The sequence below is a fragment of the Triticum aestivum genome, chromosome 4D (assembly GCF_018294505.1).
Source record: "Triticum aestivum cultivar Chinese Spring chromosome 4D, IWGSC CS RefSeq v2.1, whole genome shotgun sequence".
Taxonomy (NCBI): Eukaryota; Viridiplantae; Streptophyta; class Magnoliopsida; order Poales; family Poaceae; genus Triticum; species Triticum aestivum.
Window position 1 is genome coordinate 43,866,141 of NC_057805.1, and position 17,740 is coordinate 43,883,880.

The window sequence follows — 17,740 nt, forward strand, 5'->3', positions numbered from 1 at the left end:
TCTATTGTGCAATTGGCAGATCTGTGACAAGCAGAAGGCAGTTCTTCTGGCAGACATGGCACATATCAGTGGGCTAGTTGCTGCTGGTGTAATTCCGTCTCCTTTTGAGTATGCAGATGTGGTGACTACCACTACCCACAAGTCACTCCGTGGTCCACGTGGAGCCATGATCTTTTTCCGGAAGGGAGTGAAAGAAATAAACAAACAAGGGAAGGAGGTATTGCCGGAGAAATACAATAAAATGATAGTAGAGTGTTGAAGATGTTTGTTAACCTGCAGTACTCATATTACCTGCAGAATGCAAAGGCCTAACAATCTATCTTGATATAGGTTAAGTATGATTTTGAGGACAAAATCAATGCTGCTGTCTTCCCAGGTTTGCAAGGTGGACCCCATAACCATACTATTACTGGCCTGGCAGTTGCGCTTAAGCAGGTCTGCAGCACTTCTGTTCCTTAATATTCTATACATTATTTTGTATTTTATACAGTTTGTCGTTCTGATTAACTAATGCCCTGATGTGCTGTTTAAACTTCAGGCAACTACTCAGGAGTACAGAGCTTATCAAGAGCAAGTTATGAGCAACTCTGCTAGATTTGCTGAGGTATTTTGTGGTTAGAATTTGCTAGAAATATTTACCCAGGAAAACTGGACCTATGATACCTGTCAGTCACTATGACGAGTAACCTCTTTATGGTTATGTTAGTAGCAGCTTGTAGAAAATCTAATTAGGTTATATCTACCGTATATTTTGTCTCATGCCAGCATTAAGTACCAGCTTGTAGAACTTACTTCAAATTGCTTTGTTGAAGTAGGAGTACTGAGTACCAACATTAATTAATTGCAAACAGGATGTTTGGAAATGCAAATATATATTACACTAGCATGATTAATTGTACTTTACTTTTAAGGATGTCCGTATTTGATGGCAATATTCTCATTTCCAGAGCTTAACTTCAAAAGGCTACGATATTGTTTCTGGTGGGACTGATAACCATTTAGTTTTGGTGAACCTCAAGAAAAAGGTAACAGAGTACTTTATATTTTTTTTTATTCTTTCGACCAGAATGTTGCTTGATATCCATCTGACCTGAAACTTACTGTTTCTTTATACACCATAGCTAGATGTACTAATTACAGCAAAACTTAGTCATTTTAGAATATTATGACATGTCAGGACACTTATCATTCCTTTCAAATTTTATGTCTAGGGAATAGATGGTTCACGTGTGGAGAAGGTTTTAGAAAATGTGCATATTGCAGCAAACAAGAACACGGTTCCTGGTGATGTTTCAGCTATGGTACCCGGAGGCATCAGGATGGGTAAACACATATGTTCATATAATGGTTATTCTAATTTTCTTTAAACTATGTTAACAAAACCTGATTACCTGTTCCATGATCTTTTAGGAACCCCCGCACTTACATCAAGAGGATTTGTTGAGGAGGACTTCGCCAAGGTTGCTGACTTCTTCGATTCGGCAGTGAACTTGGCCTTGAAGGTTAAAGCTGCAGCAGCAGGTATTAGAAGTCATAGAACTTTTTTCAAACTTTTTTTCTGTTGCTGTCCATAATCACACTTCCTTGTATTTGTATGCCCTTACCTACTACAATGATCATATTATTGATATTCTGTTGTTTCTCTTTCAATTTAGGTACCAAACTGAAGGACTTTGTTGCCACTTTGCAATCCGACAGCAACATCCAAGCTGAAATTGCAAAGCTTCGCCACGATGTGGAGGAATATGCGAAACAATTCCCAACAATTGGATTCGAGAAGGAGACCATGAAGTACAAGAACTAAGAACTGCTGTGTTTCAACAGCAAAGGTGTGCTCCGAGAAATAAATTATTTCTCATCCAGTCCTTAAGAAACACATAGGAGTACAATATATTGATTCAGTTGTCATCAGGAGAAGGAATCCCCTTGACCGTCTCGTTTGCTCCAGTCCTGGGTTGTTCACCGTTTTAGATCTTGGACCAAGCTTACATCTGCAGTAGTTTTTTTTTTTGCCCATCACCCTTACCTCTTTGCATAAGCACATAGACGATTAGTGCTGCTTTTCGCGTAATCACCGACATTCTGCTTTGGGTTTTTCTTGCAGGAAGCAAACAAGAAGCACAGCTGAGGACAAGTCCATGTAAACAATAGATCCATGATGAAGCGCCACCATATGTAAAAGGAATCCAAGCATTTTACAGAATATGGGAACTTTGTCGATAGTTTCTTATTGCAGGCACATACTGTAAGATGCTTCGCTGATATGCTATATGAACTGCCATCCTTCTTGGATAAACATTTACTTACACGCATTTATCCATGTGCTCTGGGGATAACACGTATGATTCGGCTTTGAGATCTTGAGCGGTTCGTGAGCTCATGTAGGAACGTTATCTTATGAAGTTCCTGCCAAATTGTGTCCCAACCACGATTCGGCAAAATCTGTCCCTTGCCGTCCAGCCCCGTTGAGCAGGCAGTGTTCAATGCGTAGAATGTCGCTATGAATATGAAAATTCTGTGTAATCCTGGGTGGGTAAGGGCGACATTTTCCAACTTATCCGAAATTTTGGTGATACCCAAGGGGATGCACCAAATGTCTGGACCTTCATCTATATCTATATCTATCTATATTTATACCTACTAATAAAGCAACGTGCGTTTCTTCAATTTTTTATCCGTTCACCACCGAAAATATTTTTTTATATCCGAGGTGGTATTAAAATTTTGTGATCCATCTGCTAGAAAAAAAAGGAGTTTTGCCCAGAATTTCGTACGTGGGCCGCACGCGGTAAGGCCCAGAAAAGCCACCCATATAGGCCCACAAATATCCTGCGCACGCAGCTGTAAACCTTATTTGTCGCACAGAGCGGCATACAATTGGAGCTTCCCATCGGTCGCCCAATGTTGGGCCAGCCCATTTTCCTTTTTTTCTGTCTCCTTTATATATTTTTATTTTTTCCTTTCAAGTTATTTTCTCCATTTCCCATAAATTTAATTTTTTATTTTTTCAAAATTTCTGTTTTTGTACTAATTTTCGTTAACTCTTAGAATTTTAAAATTTGTTTATATTTTCAAAAATATTTGGAAATTAAAATTTTATTTTCTTTCAAAATTTGTTCGAAATATAAAAAATGTTCGCATTTTTCCAAAAAAAATCCAATTTTTTCGAGATTTGTAAAATAAATTTCATTTTAAAAATAATATAAATTCGAAAAATATTCTTTTTATTGAAATGTTCACAAATTCAAAATAATGTTGTGATTAAGAAGACATTTTTGAAAATGGTTTTGAATGTTCAAAACAAGTTTCCATTTTAAAAACTTGTTCACAAATTCGAAAAATGTTCGTTTCTCCGCCTTAAAAATGGTTCTGTTTTCAAAAAATGTTTGTGAATTTAAAAAAATCTTCCTCTTTCATGTTTTGTTTGCCTTTTTCAGAAATTAATGATTTTTTCAAATAAAATGCTCGCATGTTTAAAAAAAAGTCAGGAGGTCACGACAACCTTGACAAGGAGACAGACCTGGAGGAAAAAAAGGCACGAGTTGGGTAGTGGCCGCCACTCTGACCAACTCCACTACTATAAAGATCTCGCGGGCCAAACATGACGCGCGAGAACATCACAACTCTCCGCTCTGTCGCCCCACTGTTGTGGAGACCGTTTTGCATCCTAGGTTAATTATACCAACCACATTCATCAAAGCGCCATAGTGTTACTTAATTATACATAACATATAAGTAACTAAACATGGTACTTAATTAAACCTAGCTTAAAAACAAGCGGTAAATGGGCGACCAAAGTTGAGGTGGAGCTCGAAGGCGGTCGGGCGGCCTCCGACATCATCGGAGGAACCGCACGGTGTCTCCTTGGCTAGCAGTGGCTCGGATGCGAGCTTCGCGCTCGGACTTCACGATGAATTGACTCACACATTACTCCTATAAAGGAGCTGAAGTACCCGCTTTCCGGGGCATCCGTATTCATGAGTCCGCACCGTCCGTTTCAAGCACGCCTCATGCCGGTGCCTCCCTGACGCACTCCCGATCGTTCGATCTCTACAGGCACCCCACACCCACTCGGTTTCCTCGAGGGTCCATGACGTGTGGGCCATAGGCGCGCTCGGGGGCACCTTTCTGGGATGATTTTTGTTGCGCCTGCCTGCACGCGCCATTGTGCGCGTTTCCCCTCGTTCACTGGGTCCGCGGTTATGGACGACTAGGAGCTTAGTGCTTGCCCTTATTCGAATAGATTTATCCCTGGAATGTTAGTGCTTGCCCTAAACCACATCCCCTTCTTTGACAATGTTGCACCGTGCTCACCTTTGCTATAAACAATAATCCACTACAGAGGACTATTTCCACGACGATACTTCTGGACTGAGTACTACAATGGCGATGAGTAGTTTTTTTTGGAGAAATTGGCGATGAGTAGCTAGGACATCCTGGGTGCGTGCACAAGACCTCATGGGATTGAACCGTTTGCTTTTCCTTTCAGCCCATGTAGGCATTTTGCATCTTGTCTGTACACAGACTCGCCTCGCTGATTACTAACAATGTAACATTGAAGGGTAATGTTACATGAAAATCAAAAAATTTCTTACGAAACACCCAAGATTTAATTTAGGAGATGCATAACAACGAGAGGGGAGTGTGTCTATGTACACCGAGAGCGTTAGCATATGTAACACGGTTGATGTAGTCGTACTCTTCGTGATCTAATCACGACCCAATCCGATCTAGTGCCGAACGGACGGCACCTCCGAGTTTAGCACACGTTCAACTCGATGACGTGCTCTCCTTCTTGATCCAGCAAGCGACGAAGAGGAGGTATATGAGATCGGGACCAGCCCAACGGTGAGGTGGTGGTGGTGGCAGCAGAAACACAACAGGGCTTCACCAAGCAACTGTGCGAGGGGGAGGAGTATATGGGAGAGAGGGAGGCGCCAGGCATATGGGTGCAGCCCCCCCAACGCCCCCACCTTATATAGGGGTGTCAGGGCCGTCTCCAGAAATTCGGGGCCCCGGTGCGAAATGGGAAAGGGGGCCCAAAAATATACAAAAAATTGTATAACTAAACATATTTTCACTTATGTATATAGCTTCCAATATGTGTTATTTTGTACAATATTTGGAAATATATCATATATTGTAATGCTAAAGAGTAAATGTAGTACCGGAACAATAAACTTTAATTTTCTTTTGAATTATACTTAAACAGTAAACTGACCGCATGTTCTACCAAAAAGTATCATCCGTCTAGTAATTGTTGAAACAAAATGTTGGGGAACGTAGTAATTTAAAAATTTTCCTACGCACACGCAAGATCATGGTGATGCATAGCAACGAGAGGGGAGAGTGTTGTCCACGTACCCTCGTAGACCGTAAGCGGAAGCGTTATGACAACGCGGTTGATGTAGTCGTACGTCTTCACGATCCGACCGATCAACTATCGAACGTACGGCACCTCCGAGTTCTACACACGTTCAGCTCGATGACGTCCCTTGAACTCCGATCCAGCCGAGTGTTGAGGGAGAGTTTCGTCAGCACGATGGCGTGGTGACGATGATGATGTTCCACCGACGCAGGGCTTCGCCTAAGCTCCGCAACGGTATTATCGAGGTGTAATATGGTGGAGGGGGGCACCGCACACGGCTAAGAGATCTCAAGGATCAATTGTTGTGTCTCTGGGGTGCCCCCTTGCCCCCCGTATATAAAGGAGCAAGGGGGAGGCAGCCGGCCAAGGGGAGAGGCGCGCCATAGGGGGGGAGTCCTACTCCCACCGGGAGTAGGACTCCTCCTTTCCTTGTGGGAGTAGGAGAAGGGAAGGGGGAAGGAGAAAGAAGGAAGGGTGCGCCCCCTTCCCTAGTCCAATTCGGACCAGACCATGGGGAGGGGTGCGGCCACCTTTTGAGGCCTTTCTCTCCTTTCCCGTATGGCCCATTAAGGCCCAATACGAATTCCCGTAACTCGCCGGTACTCCGAAAAATACCCGAATCACTCGGAACCTTTCCGAAGTCCGAATATAGTCGTCTAATATATCGATTTTTACGTCTCGACCATTTTGAGACTCCTCGTCATATCCCCGATCTCATCCGGGACTCCGAACTCCTTCGGTACATCAAAACTCAATAAAACTGTCATCGTAACGTTAAGCGTGCGGACCCTACGGGTTCGAAAACTATGTAGACATGACCGAGACACGTCTCCGGTCAATAACCAATAGCGGGACCTGGATGCCCATATTGGCTCCCACATATTCTACGAAGATCTTTATCGGTCAGACCGCATAACAACATACGTTGTTCCCTTTGTCACCGGTATGTTACTTGCCCGAGATTTGATCGTCGGTATCTCGATACCTAGTTCAATCTTGTTACCGGCAAGTCTCTTTACTCGTTCCGTAATACATCATCCCGCAACTAACTCATTAGTCACAATGCTTGCAAGGCTTATAGTGATGTGCATTACCGAGTGGGCCCAGAGATACCTCTCCGACAATCGGAGTGACAAATCCTAATCTCGAAATACGCCAACCCAACAAGTACCTTTGGAGACACCTGTAGAGCACCTTTATAATCACCCATTTACGTTGTGACGTTTGGTAGCACACAAAGTGTTCCTCCGATAAACGGGAGTTGCATAATCTCATAGTCATAGGAACATGTATAAGTCATGAAGAAAGCAATAGCAACATACTAAACGATCGGGTGCTAAGCTAACGGAATGGGTCAAGTCAATCACGTCATTCTCCTAATGAGGTGATCCCGTTAATCAAATGACAACTCATGTCTATGGCTAGGAAACATAACCATCTTTGATTAACGAGCTAGTCAAGTAGAGGCATACTAGTGACACTCTGTTTGTCTATGTATTCACACATGTATTATGTTTCCGGTTAATACAATTCTAGCATGAATAATAAACATTTATCATGATATAAGGAAATAAATAATAACTTTATTATTGCCTCTAGGGTATATTTCCTTCAGGGTATACCTCCTATTTCAGATCTGGAAGCAAAAGTAATTGCTTCTAGAAACGAGTCCTTTCTCGAGGAAAAGTTTCTCTCGAAAGAATTGAGTGGGAGGATGGTGGAGACTTGATAAGGTTATTGAACCGTCACTTCAACTAGTGTGTAGCAGGGCACAGGAAGTTGTTCCTGTGGCACCTACACCAATTGAAGTGGAAGCTTATGATAGTGATCATGAAACTTCGGATCAAGTCACTACCAAACCTCGTAGGACGACGAGGATGCGTACTACTTCAGAGTGGTACGTGATTCTGTCTTGGAAGTCATGTTGCTAGACAACAATGAACCTACGAGCTATGGAGAAGCGATGGTGGGCCCATATTCCGACAAATGGTTAGAAGCCATGAAATCCGAGATAGGATCCATGTATCAGAACAAAGCATGGACTTTGGTGAACTTGCCCGATGATCGGCAAGCCATTGAGATAAATGGATCTTTAAGAAGAAGACGGATGTGGACGGTAATGTTACCGTCTATGAAGCTCGACTTGTGGCAAAGAGTATTTTCACAAGTTCAAGGAGTTGACTACAATGAGATTTTCTCATCCGTAGCGATGCTTAAGTCCGTCGGAATCATGTTAGCATTAGCTGCATTTATGAAATCTGGCAGATGGATGTCAAAACAAGTTTCCTTACCAGTTTTCGTAAGGAAAGGTTGTATGTGATACAATCAGAAAGGTTTTGTCGATCCTAAGGATGCTAAAAGGTATGCTAGCTCCAGCGATCCTTCCATGGACTAGAGCAAGCATCTCGGAGTCAGAATATACGCTTTGATGGAGTGATCAAAGTTTTTGGGTTTATACAAAGTTTGTTAGAAACTTGTATTTACAATAAAGTGAGTGGGAGCGCTACAACATTTCTGATAAGTATATGTGAATGACATATTGTTGATCCGAAATGATGTAAAATTTCTGGAAAGCATAAAGGGTTGTTTGAAAGGAGTTTTTCAAAGGAAGACCTGGATAAAGCTGCTTACATATTGGGCATCAAGATCTATAGAGATAGATCAAGATGCCTGATGATACTTTCAAAGAACGCACACCTTGACATGATTTTGAAAGAGTTCAAAATAGATCAGCAAAGAAGGAGTTCTTGGTTGTGTTACAAGGTGTGAGTATTGAGTAAGACTCAAGACCTGACCACAGCAGAAGAGAGAGAAAGGACGAAGGTCGTCCCCTATGCTTTAGACGTAGGCTCTACAGTATGCTATGCTGTGTACCGCACATAAAGTGTGCCTTGCCATGAGTTGGTCAAGGGGTACAATAGTGATCCGGGAATGGATCACATGACAGCGGTCGAACTTATCCTTAGTATCTAGTGGACTAAGGAATTTTCTCGATTATGGAGGTGAAAAGGAGTTTGTCGTAAAGGGTTACGTCGATGCGAACTTTGACACTAATCCGGATGACTCTGAGTAGTAAACCGGATTCGTATAGTAGAGCAATTATTTGAAATGGCTCCAAGTAGCGCGTGGTAGCATCCACAAGATGACATAGATATTCGTAAAGCACACACGGATCTGAAAGGTTCAGACCCGTTGACTAATAACCTCTCTCACAAGCATAACATGATCAAACCAGAACTCATTGAGTGTTAATCACATAGTGATGTGAACTAGATTGTTGACTCTAGTAAACTCTTTGGATGTTGGTCACATGGTGATGTGACCTGTGAGTGTTAATCACATGGTGATGTGAACTAGATTATTGACTCTAGTGCAAGTGGGAGACTGTTGGAAATATGCCCTAGAGGCAATAATAAATTGGTTATTATTATATTTCCTTGTTCATGACAATCGTTTATTATCCATGCTAGAATTGTATTGATAGGAAACTCAGATACATGTGTGGATACATAGACAACACCATGTCCCTAGTAAGCCTCTAGTTGACTAGCTCGTTGATCAATAGATGGTTACGGTTTCCTGACCATGGACATTGGATGTCGTTGATAACGGGATCACATCATTAGGAGAATGATGTGATGGACAAGACCCAATCCTAAGCCTAGCACAAGATCGTGTAGTTCGTTTGCTCGGAGCTTTTCTAATGTCAAGTATCATTTCCTTAGACCATGAGATTGTGCAACTCCCAGATACCGTAGGAATGCTTTGGGTGTACCAAACGTCACAACGTAACTGGGTGGCTATAAAGGTGCACTACAGGTATCTCCGAAAGTGTCTGTTGGGTTGGCACGAATCGAGACTGGGATTTGTCACTCCGTGTAAACGGAGAGGTATCTCTGGGCCCACTCGGTAGGACATCATCATAATGTGCACAATGTGACCAAGGAGTTGATCACGGGATGATGTGTTACGGAGCGAGTAAAGAGACTTGCCGGTAACGAGATTGAACAAGGTATCGGGATACCGACGATCGAATCTCGGGCAAGTAACATACCGATTGACAAAGGGAATTGTATACGGGATTGATTGAATCCTCGACATCGTGGTTCATCCGATGAGATCATCGAGGAGCATGTGGGAGCCAACATGGGTATCCAGATCCCGCTGTTGGTTATTGACCGGAGAGTCGTCTCGGTCATGTCTGCATGTCTCCCGAACCCGTAGGGTCTACACACTTAAGGTTCAGTGATGCTAGGGTTATAGAGATATTAGTATGCGGTAACCCAAAAGTTGTTCGGAGTCCCGGATGAGATCCCGGACGTCACGAGGAGTTCCGGAATGGTCCGGAGGTAAATATTTATATATGGGAAGTCTTATTTTGGTCGTCGGAAAAGTTTCGCACTTTATCGGTATTGTACCGGGAGTGCCGAAAGGGGTCCGGGGGTCCACCAGCCCCGGGGGACCACATGGGCTGTAGGGGTGTGCGCCTTGGCCTATATGGGCCAAGGGCACCCGCCCCAAGAGGCCCATGCGCCAAGAGATAAGGGAAAGGGAGAGTCCTAAAGGGGGAAGGCACCTCCGAGGTGCCTTGGGGAGGATAGACTCCTCCCTGGCCGCACCCTTCCTTGGAGGAAGGGCCAAGGCTGCGCCCCCCCTCTCCCTTGGCCCTATATATAGTGGGGGGGAGGGACGGCAGCAATACCTAAGCCTTGGCGCCTCCCTCTCCCTCCCGTGACACATATCCCTCCTCCCGCAGCGCTTGGCGAAGCCCTGTTGGAATCCCGCTACTTCCACCACCACGCCGTCGTGCTGCTGGATCTCCATCAACCTCTCCTCCCCCCTTGCTGGATCAAGAAGGAGGAGACGTCGCTGCTCCGTACGTGTGTTGAACGCGGAGGTGCCGTCCGTTCGGCGCTAGGATCATCGGTGATTTGGATCACGACGAGTACGACTCCATCAACCCCGTTCTCTTGAACGCTTCCGCTCGCGATCTACAAGGGTATGTAGATGCACTCCCCTTCCCCTCGGTGCTAGATTACTCCATAGATTGATCTTGGTGATGCGTAGAAAATTTTGAATTTCTGCTACCTTCCCCAACATCAATTATGTATCCAGATTGAGACTTAGAGTCATCTGGATCAGTGTCAAAACTTGCATCGACGTAACCCTTTACGACGAACCTTTTGTCACCTCCATAATCGAGAAACATATCCTTATTCCACTAAGGATAATTTTGACCGCTGTCCAGTGATCTACTCCTAGATCACTATTGTACTCCCTTGCCAAACTCAGTGTAGGTATACAATAGATCTGGTACACAGCATGGCATACTTTATAGAACCTTGGCTGAGGAATAGGGAATGACTTTCATTCTCTTTCTATCTTCTGCCGTGGTCGGGCTTTTAGTCTTAATCAATTTCACACCTTGCAATACAGGCAAGAACTCCTTCTTTGACTGTTCCATTTTGAACTACTTCAAAAATTTGTCAAGGTATGTACTCATTGAAAAAACTTATCAAGCGTCTTGATCTATCTCTATAGATCTTGATGCTCAATATGTAGGCAGCTTCATCGAGGTCTTTCTTTGAAAAACTCCTTTCAAACACTCCTTTTATACTTTTCAGAAAATTCTACATCATTTCCGATCAACAATATGTCATTCACATATACTTATCAGAAAGGTTGTAGTGCTCCCACTCACTTTCTTGTAAATACAGGCTTCATCGCAAGTCTGTATAAAACTATATGCTTTGATCAACTCATCAAAGCGTATATTCCAACTCTGAGATGCTTTGCACCAGTCCATGGATGGATCGCTGGAGCTTGCACATTTTGTTAGCACCTTTAGGATTGACAAAACCTTCTGGTTGCATCATATACAACTCTTCTTTAAGAAATGTAGTTTTGACATCCATTTGCCAGATTTCATAAAATGTGGCAATTTACTAACATGATTCAGACAGACTTAAGCATCGCTACGAGTGAGAAAATCTCATCGTAGTCAACACCTTGAACTTTGTCAAAAACCTTTTTCGACAAGTCTAGCTTTGTAGATAGTAACACTACTTTCATCGTCCGTCTTCCTCTTGAAGATCCATTTATTTTCTATGGCTTGCCGATCATCGGGCAAGTCAATCAAAGTCCACACTTTGTTTTCATACATGGATCCCATCTCAGATTTCATGGCCTCAAGCCATTTCGCAGAATCTGGGCTCGTCATCGCTTACTCATAGTTCGTAGGTTCGTCATGGTCAAGTAATATGAACTCCAGAATAGGATTACCGTACCACTCTGGTGCGGAACGTACTCTGGTTGACCTACGAGGTTCGGTAGTAACTTGATCCGAAGCTTCATGATCATCATCATTAACTTCCTCACTAATTGGTGTAAGCATCACTTGAACTGATTTCAGTGAAGAAATACTTTCCAATTCGGGAGAAGGTACAATTACCTCATCAAGTTCTACCTTCCTCCCACTCACTTCTTTTGAGAGAAACTCCTTCTTTAGAAAGGATCCATTCTTAGCAACAAAGATCTTGCCTTTCGGATCTGTGATAGAAGGTGTACCCAATAGTCTCTTTTGGGTATCCTATGAAGACACATTTCTCTGATTTGGGTTCGAGCTTATCAGGTTGAAGCTTTTTCACATAAGCATCGCAGCCTCAAACTTTAAGAAACGACAACTTGGGTTTCTTGCCAAACCACAGTTCATAAGGTGTTGTCTCAACGAATTTAGATGGTGCCCTATTTAACGTGAATGCAGCTGTCTCTAATGCATAACCCCAAGACGATAGTGGTAAATCGCTAAGAGACATCATATATTGCACTATATCCAATAAAGTACGGTTATGACGTTCGGACACACCATTATGCTGTGGTGTTCCAGGTGACATGAGTTTGTGAAACTATTCCACATTGTTTTAATCGAAGGCCAAACTCGTAACTCAAATATTAGCCTCTACGATCAGATCGTAGAAACTTTATTTTCTTGTTACGATGATTCTCTACTTCACTCTGAAAATCTTTGAACTTTTCAAGTGTTTCAGACTTGTGTTTCATCAAGTAGATATACACAAATCTGCTCAAATCATCTGTGAAGGTCAGAAAACAATGATATCCGCCGTGAGCCTCAACACTCATTGGACCGCATACATCGGTATGTATTATTTGCAATAAGTCAGTGGCTCGCTCCATTGTTCCGGAGAACGGAGTCTTAGTCATCTTGCCCATGAGGCATGGTTCGTAAGCATCAAATGATTCATAATCAAGTGCTTCCAAAAGTCCATCGGCATGGAGTTTCTTCATGCGCTTTACACCAATATGACCTAAACGGCAGTGCCACAATAAGTTGCACTATCATTATTAACTTTGCATCTTTTGGCTTCAATATTTATGAATATGTGTATCACTACGATCGAGATTCAATAAACCATTTAAATTGAGTGTATGACCATAAAAGGTTTTTATTCATGTAAATAGAACAACAATAATTCTTTGACTTAAATGAATAACCGTATTGCAATAAACATGATCCAATCATATTCATGCTTAATGCAAACACCAAATAACATTTATTTTAGGTTCAACACTAATCCCGAAGGTAAAAGGAGTGTGCGATGATGATCTTATCAACCTTGGAATCATTTCCAACACACATCGTCACTCGCCCTTAACTAGTCTCTGTTTATTTTGCAACTCCCGTTTCGAGTTACTACTCTTAGCAACTGAACTAGTATCAAATACCGAGGGGTTGCTATAAACACTAGTAAAGTACACATCAATAACATGTATATCAAATATACCTTTGTTCATTTTGCCATCCTTCTTATCCGCCAAGTATCTAGGGGCAGTTCTACTTCCAGTGACCATTTCCTTTGCAGTAGATTATTGACTCTAGTGCAAGTGGGAGACTGAAGGAAATATGCCCTAGAGGCAATAATAAAGTTATTATTTATTTCCTTATATCATGATAAATGTTTATTATTCATGCTAGAATTGTATTAACTAGAAACATGATACATGTGTGAATACATAGACAAACAGAGTGTCACTAGTATGCCTCTACTTGACTAGCTCGTTAATCAAAGATGGTTATGTTTCCTAGCCATAGACAAATATTTGTCATTTGATTAATGGGATCACATCATTAGGAGAATGATGTGATTGACTTGACCCATTCCGTTAGCTTAGCACTTGATCGTTTAGTATGTTGCTATTGCTTTCTTCATGACTTATACATGTTCCTATGACTATGAGATTATGCAACTCCCATTTACCGGAGGAACACTTTGTATGCTACCAAACGTCACAACGTAACTGGGTGATTATAAAGGTGCTCTACAGGTGTCTCCGAAGGTACTTGTTGGGTTGGCGTATTTCAAGATTAGGATTTGTCACTCCGATTGTCGGAGAGGTATCTCTGGGCCCACTTGGTAATGCACATCACTTAAGCCTTGCAAGCATTGCAACTAATGAGTTAGTTGCGGGATGATGTATTACGGAACGAGTAAAGAGACTTGCTGGTAACAAGATTGAACTAGGTATTGAGATACCGACGATCGAATCTTGGGCAAGTAACATACCGATGACAAAGGGAACAACGTATGTTGTTATGCGGTTTCACCGATAAAGATCTTCGTAGAATATGTGGGAGCCAATATGAGCATCCAGGTTCCGCTATTGGTTATTGACCGGAGACGTGTCTCGGTCATGTCTACATAGTTCTCGAACCAGTAGGGTCCTTACGCTTAAAGTCCGATGACGGTTATATTGTGAGTTTATGTGTTTTGATGTACCGAAGGTAGTTCGGAGTCCCGGATGTGATCATGGACATGACGAGGAGTCTCTAAATGGTCGAGACATGAAGATTGATATATTGGACGACTATATTCGGACACCGGAATGGTTCCGGGGGTTATCGGATATATACCGGAGTACCGGGGGGTTACCGGAACCCCCCGGAGGTTATTGGGCCTCATGGGCCCAAGTGGAGGAAGAGGAGAGGCGGCCAAGGGGTAGCCGCGCGCTCCTCCCCCCCAAGTCCGAATTGGACAAGGAGGGGGGGGCGCCCCCCCTTTCCTTTCCCCCTCTCTCTCCTTCCCTCTGCTCTCCTACTCCAACATGGAAGGGGGGAGTCCTACTCCCGGTGGGAGTAGGACTCCTCATGGGGCGCGCCAAGGGTGGCCGGCCCCTCCCCCTCCTCCACTCCTTTATATACGGGGAGGGAGGCACCCCCTAGAGACACAACAATTGATCCCTTGGATCTCTTAGCCGTGTGCGGTGCCCCCCTCCACCATAATCCACCTCGGTCATATCGTAGCGGTGCTTAGGCGAAGCCCTGCGTCGGTAGAACATCATCATCGTCACCACGCCGTCGTACTGACGGAACTCTCCCTCAAAGCTCGGCTGGATCGGAGTTCGAGGGACGCCATCGAGTTGAACGTGTGCTGAACTCGGAGGTGCCGTGCGTTGGTACTTGATCGGTCGGATCGTGAAGACGTACGACTACATCAACCGCGTTGTGCTAACGCTTCCACTTTCGGTCTACGAGGGTACGTGGACACACTCTCCCCTCTCGTTGCTATGCATCACCATGATCTTGCGTGTGCGTAGGATTTTTTTTGAAATTACTACGTTCCCCAACACCAACAATACCGCCGAATCAAAGTATGACATGCTGGTAAGCAGTATGACTATTATCGCCCACAACTCACTTGTGTTCTACTCGTGCATATAACATCTACGCATAGACTTGGCTCTAATACCACTGTTGGGGAACGTAGTAATTTAAAAATTTTCCAGCGCACACGCAAGATCATGGTGATGCATAGCAACAAGAGGGGAGAGTGTTGTCCACGTACCCTCATAGACCGTAAGCGGAAGCGTTATGACAATGCGGTTGATGTAGTCGTACATCTTCACGATCGACCGATCCTAGCACCGAAAGTACGGCACCTCCACGATCTGCACACGTTTGGCTCGGTGATGTCCGACGAACTCACGATCCAGCAGAGTGTCGAGGGAGAGCTTCGTCAGCACGACGGCGTGATGACGGTGATGATGAAGCTACCAGCGCAGGGCTTCGCCTAAGCACTGCAACGATATGACCGATGTGGATTATGGTGAAGGGGGGCACCGCACACGGCTAAGAGATCAATGATCAACTTCTGTGTTCTAGGATGCGCGCATGCCCCCGTATATAAAGGATCAAGGGGGGAGGCCGGCCGGCCCTTGGGGCGCGCCAAGGAGGGGAGGAGTCCTCCTCCTAGTAGGAGTAGGACTCCCCCTTTTCTAGTCCAACTAGGAGGAGGAAGGGGAAAGGAAGGTAGATGAAGAGAAGGAAAGGGGGGGCGCGCCCCCCTCCCTAGTCCAATTCGGACTCCCTATAGGGAGGGGGCGCGGCTGCCCCTTGTGGGTTGCCTCCCCTCTTCCCTATGGCCAATGTAGGCCCAACTTCCCCCCCCCCCCGGGGGGGGGGGGGTTCCGGTAACCCTCCGGCACTCCGGTTTTCTCCGAAACCACCCGGAACACTTCCCGTGTCCGAATATAGCCGTCCAATATATCAATCTTTAAGTCCCGATCATTTCGAGACTCCTCGTCATGTCCGTGATCACATCCGGGACTCCAAACTACCTTCGGTACATCAAAACACAAAACTCGTAATACCGATCGTCACCGAACGTTAAGCGTGCGAACCCTACGGGTTCGAGAACTATGTAGACATGACCGAGACACGTCTCCGGTCAATAACCAATAGCGGAACCTGGATTTTCATATTGGCTCCCACACATTCTACGAAGATCTTTATCGGTCAAACCGCATAACAACATACGTTGTTCCCTTTATCATCCGTATGTTACTTGCCCGAGATTCGATCGTCGGTATCTCAATACCTAGTTCAATCTCGTTACCGGCAAGTCTCTTTACTCGTTCCGTGATGCATCATCCCGCAACTAACTCATTAGTCACATTGTTTGCAAGGCTTATAGTGATGTGCATTACCGAGAGGGCCCAAAGATACCTCTCCGACAATCGGAGTGACAAATCCTAATCTCGATCTATGCCAACTTAACAAGTACCATCGGAGACACCTGTAGAGCACCTTTATAATCACCCAGTTACGTTGTGACGTTTGGTAGCACACAAAGTGTTCCTCCGGTATTCGGGAGTTGCATAATCTCATAGTCATAGGAACATGTATAAGTCATGAAGAAAGCAATAACAACATACTGAACGATCAAGTGCTAAGTTAACGGAATGGGTCAAGTCAATTATATCATTCTCTAATGATGTGATCCCGTTAATCAAATGACAACTCATGTCTATGGCTAGGAATTTAATCATCTTTGATTCAACGAGCTAGTCAAGTAGAAGCATACTAGTGACACTCTGTTTGTCTATGTATTCATACATGTACTAAGTTTTCGGTTAATACAATTCTAGCATGAATAATAAAAATTTATCATGATAAGGAAATATAAATAACAAATTTATTATTGCCTCTAGGGCATATTTCCTTCACAAAAATCTTTATATTAAAAAGAAAAATACTAGTAGTGTAGCAGGCGAGCACACAACGATGAATTAGTACTAGAATTAGAAATTATATTATGGGTACATGCCTAATCGAGGAGTACTGCTGTACTACTAGTGATTGCATTAGATACGACAGGAAAATATCAAAAGAGTCAGAGAGCGATTTGTATGACAAAGAAATAACTCTAACTAGTCTTCCGTTCATCTAGTTTGCTTCCGGCTTATGGCTTACGGCTTACCTTGGAAAATATTGGGGGATGCCACATGCCAGAAGTGGCTACTGCAGTTGGGAAACAGGCGGCGACGGCTGGATGCCGCGGCCGCTATCTATCGGCAGCTCATCTCCTCGTCGAAGCAGGCAGGCGGCGCCTCCCTGTTCTTTCTCACCAAGTTGTGATCTCTGCTAACGAGTAGGCCCAATAGCGTAACTAGCCTGCCTTGTTTTTCTGTTTGGATCTTGGATCGATGCTAGGCCGACTAGGCCCTGTTGGCTGGGTACTAGTCGAATAAACTAGCGGCCTCACCGTAACGTGCGTCCTCTTCATCAGCCAAAAAGCCAGCCAGCCAGCGTATGAACCGGACGGTTTCCTGGTTTATTCCTTCGATCGGGCCCCTACAATTTCGGGCCCTGTGCCATCGCACAGCCTAGTGGACGGGCCTGAGGGGTGTGGGAGGGGCCGGCCAACCCTAGCCCCTCCTCCAAGGGAGGGGCAGCGGCCAAGGAGGGAGGAGTGCCCTCCAAGCCAAGTGGAGGCCCTCCCCTTTAGGGTTTCCCTTCCCCAGGCACATGGGCCTTGTAGGGGCTGGTGCGCCTGGCCCAATAAGGCCAGGGTGCCC

General features: G+C 44.3%; 1 protein-coding gene across 3 annotated transcripts in view; it reads left to right on the plus strand.

The window, feature by feature from the left end:
• Window positions 1-2,312, plus strand: part of LOC123096060 (serine hydroxymethyltransferase 1, mitochondrial) — a 5,101-nt gene extending 2,789 nt beyond the window's left edge. For 2 of the 3 annotated variants that reach the window (XM_044517654.1, XM_044517652.1), the window contains 8 exons: window positions 20-217; window positions 331-435; window positions 539-604; window positions 948-1,025; window positions 1,212-1,323; window positions 1,411-1,521; window positions 1,656-1,829; window positions 2,105-2,312. In XM_044517654.1, coding sequence (XP_044373589.1) covers window positions 20-217; window positions 331-435; window positions 539-604; window positions 948-1,025; window positions 1,212-1,323; window positions 1,411-1,521; window positions 1,656-1,804 — 819 coding nt within the window. In that variant the 3' untranslated portion in view covers window positions 1,805-1,829; window positions 2,105-2,312. Of the gene's footprint in view, window positions 1-19; window positions 218-330; window positions 436-538; window positions 605-947; window positions 1,026-1,211; window positions 1,324-1,410; window positions 1,522-1,655; window positions 1,831-2,104 lie in introns of those variants that run through there. The other variant, XM_044517653.1, reaches the window with a different exon arrangement.
• The last annotated feature ends 15,428 nt before the right edge of the window (window positions 2,313-17,740 follow it).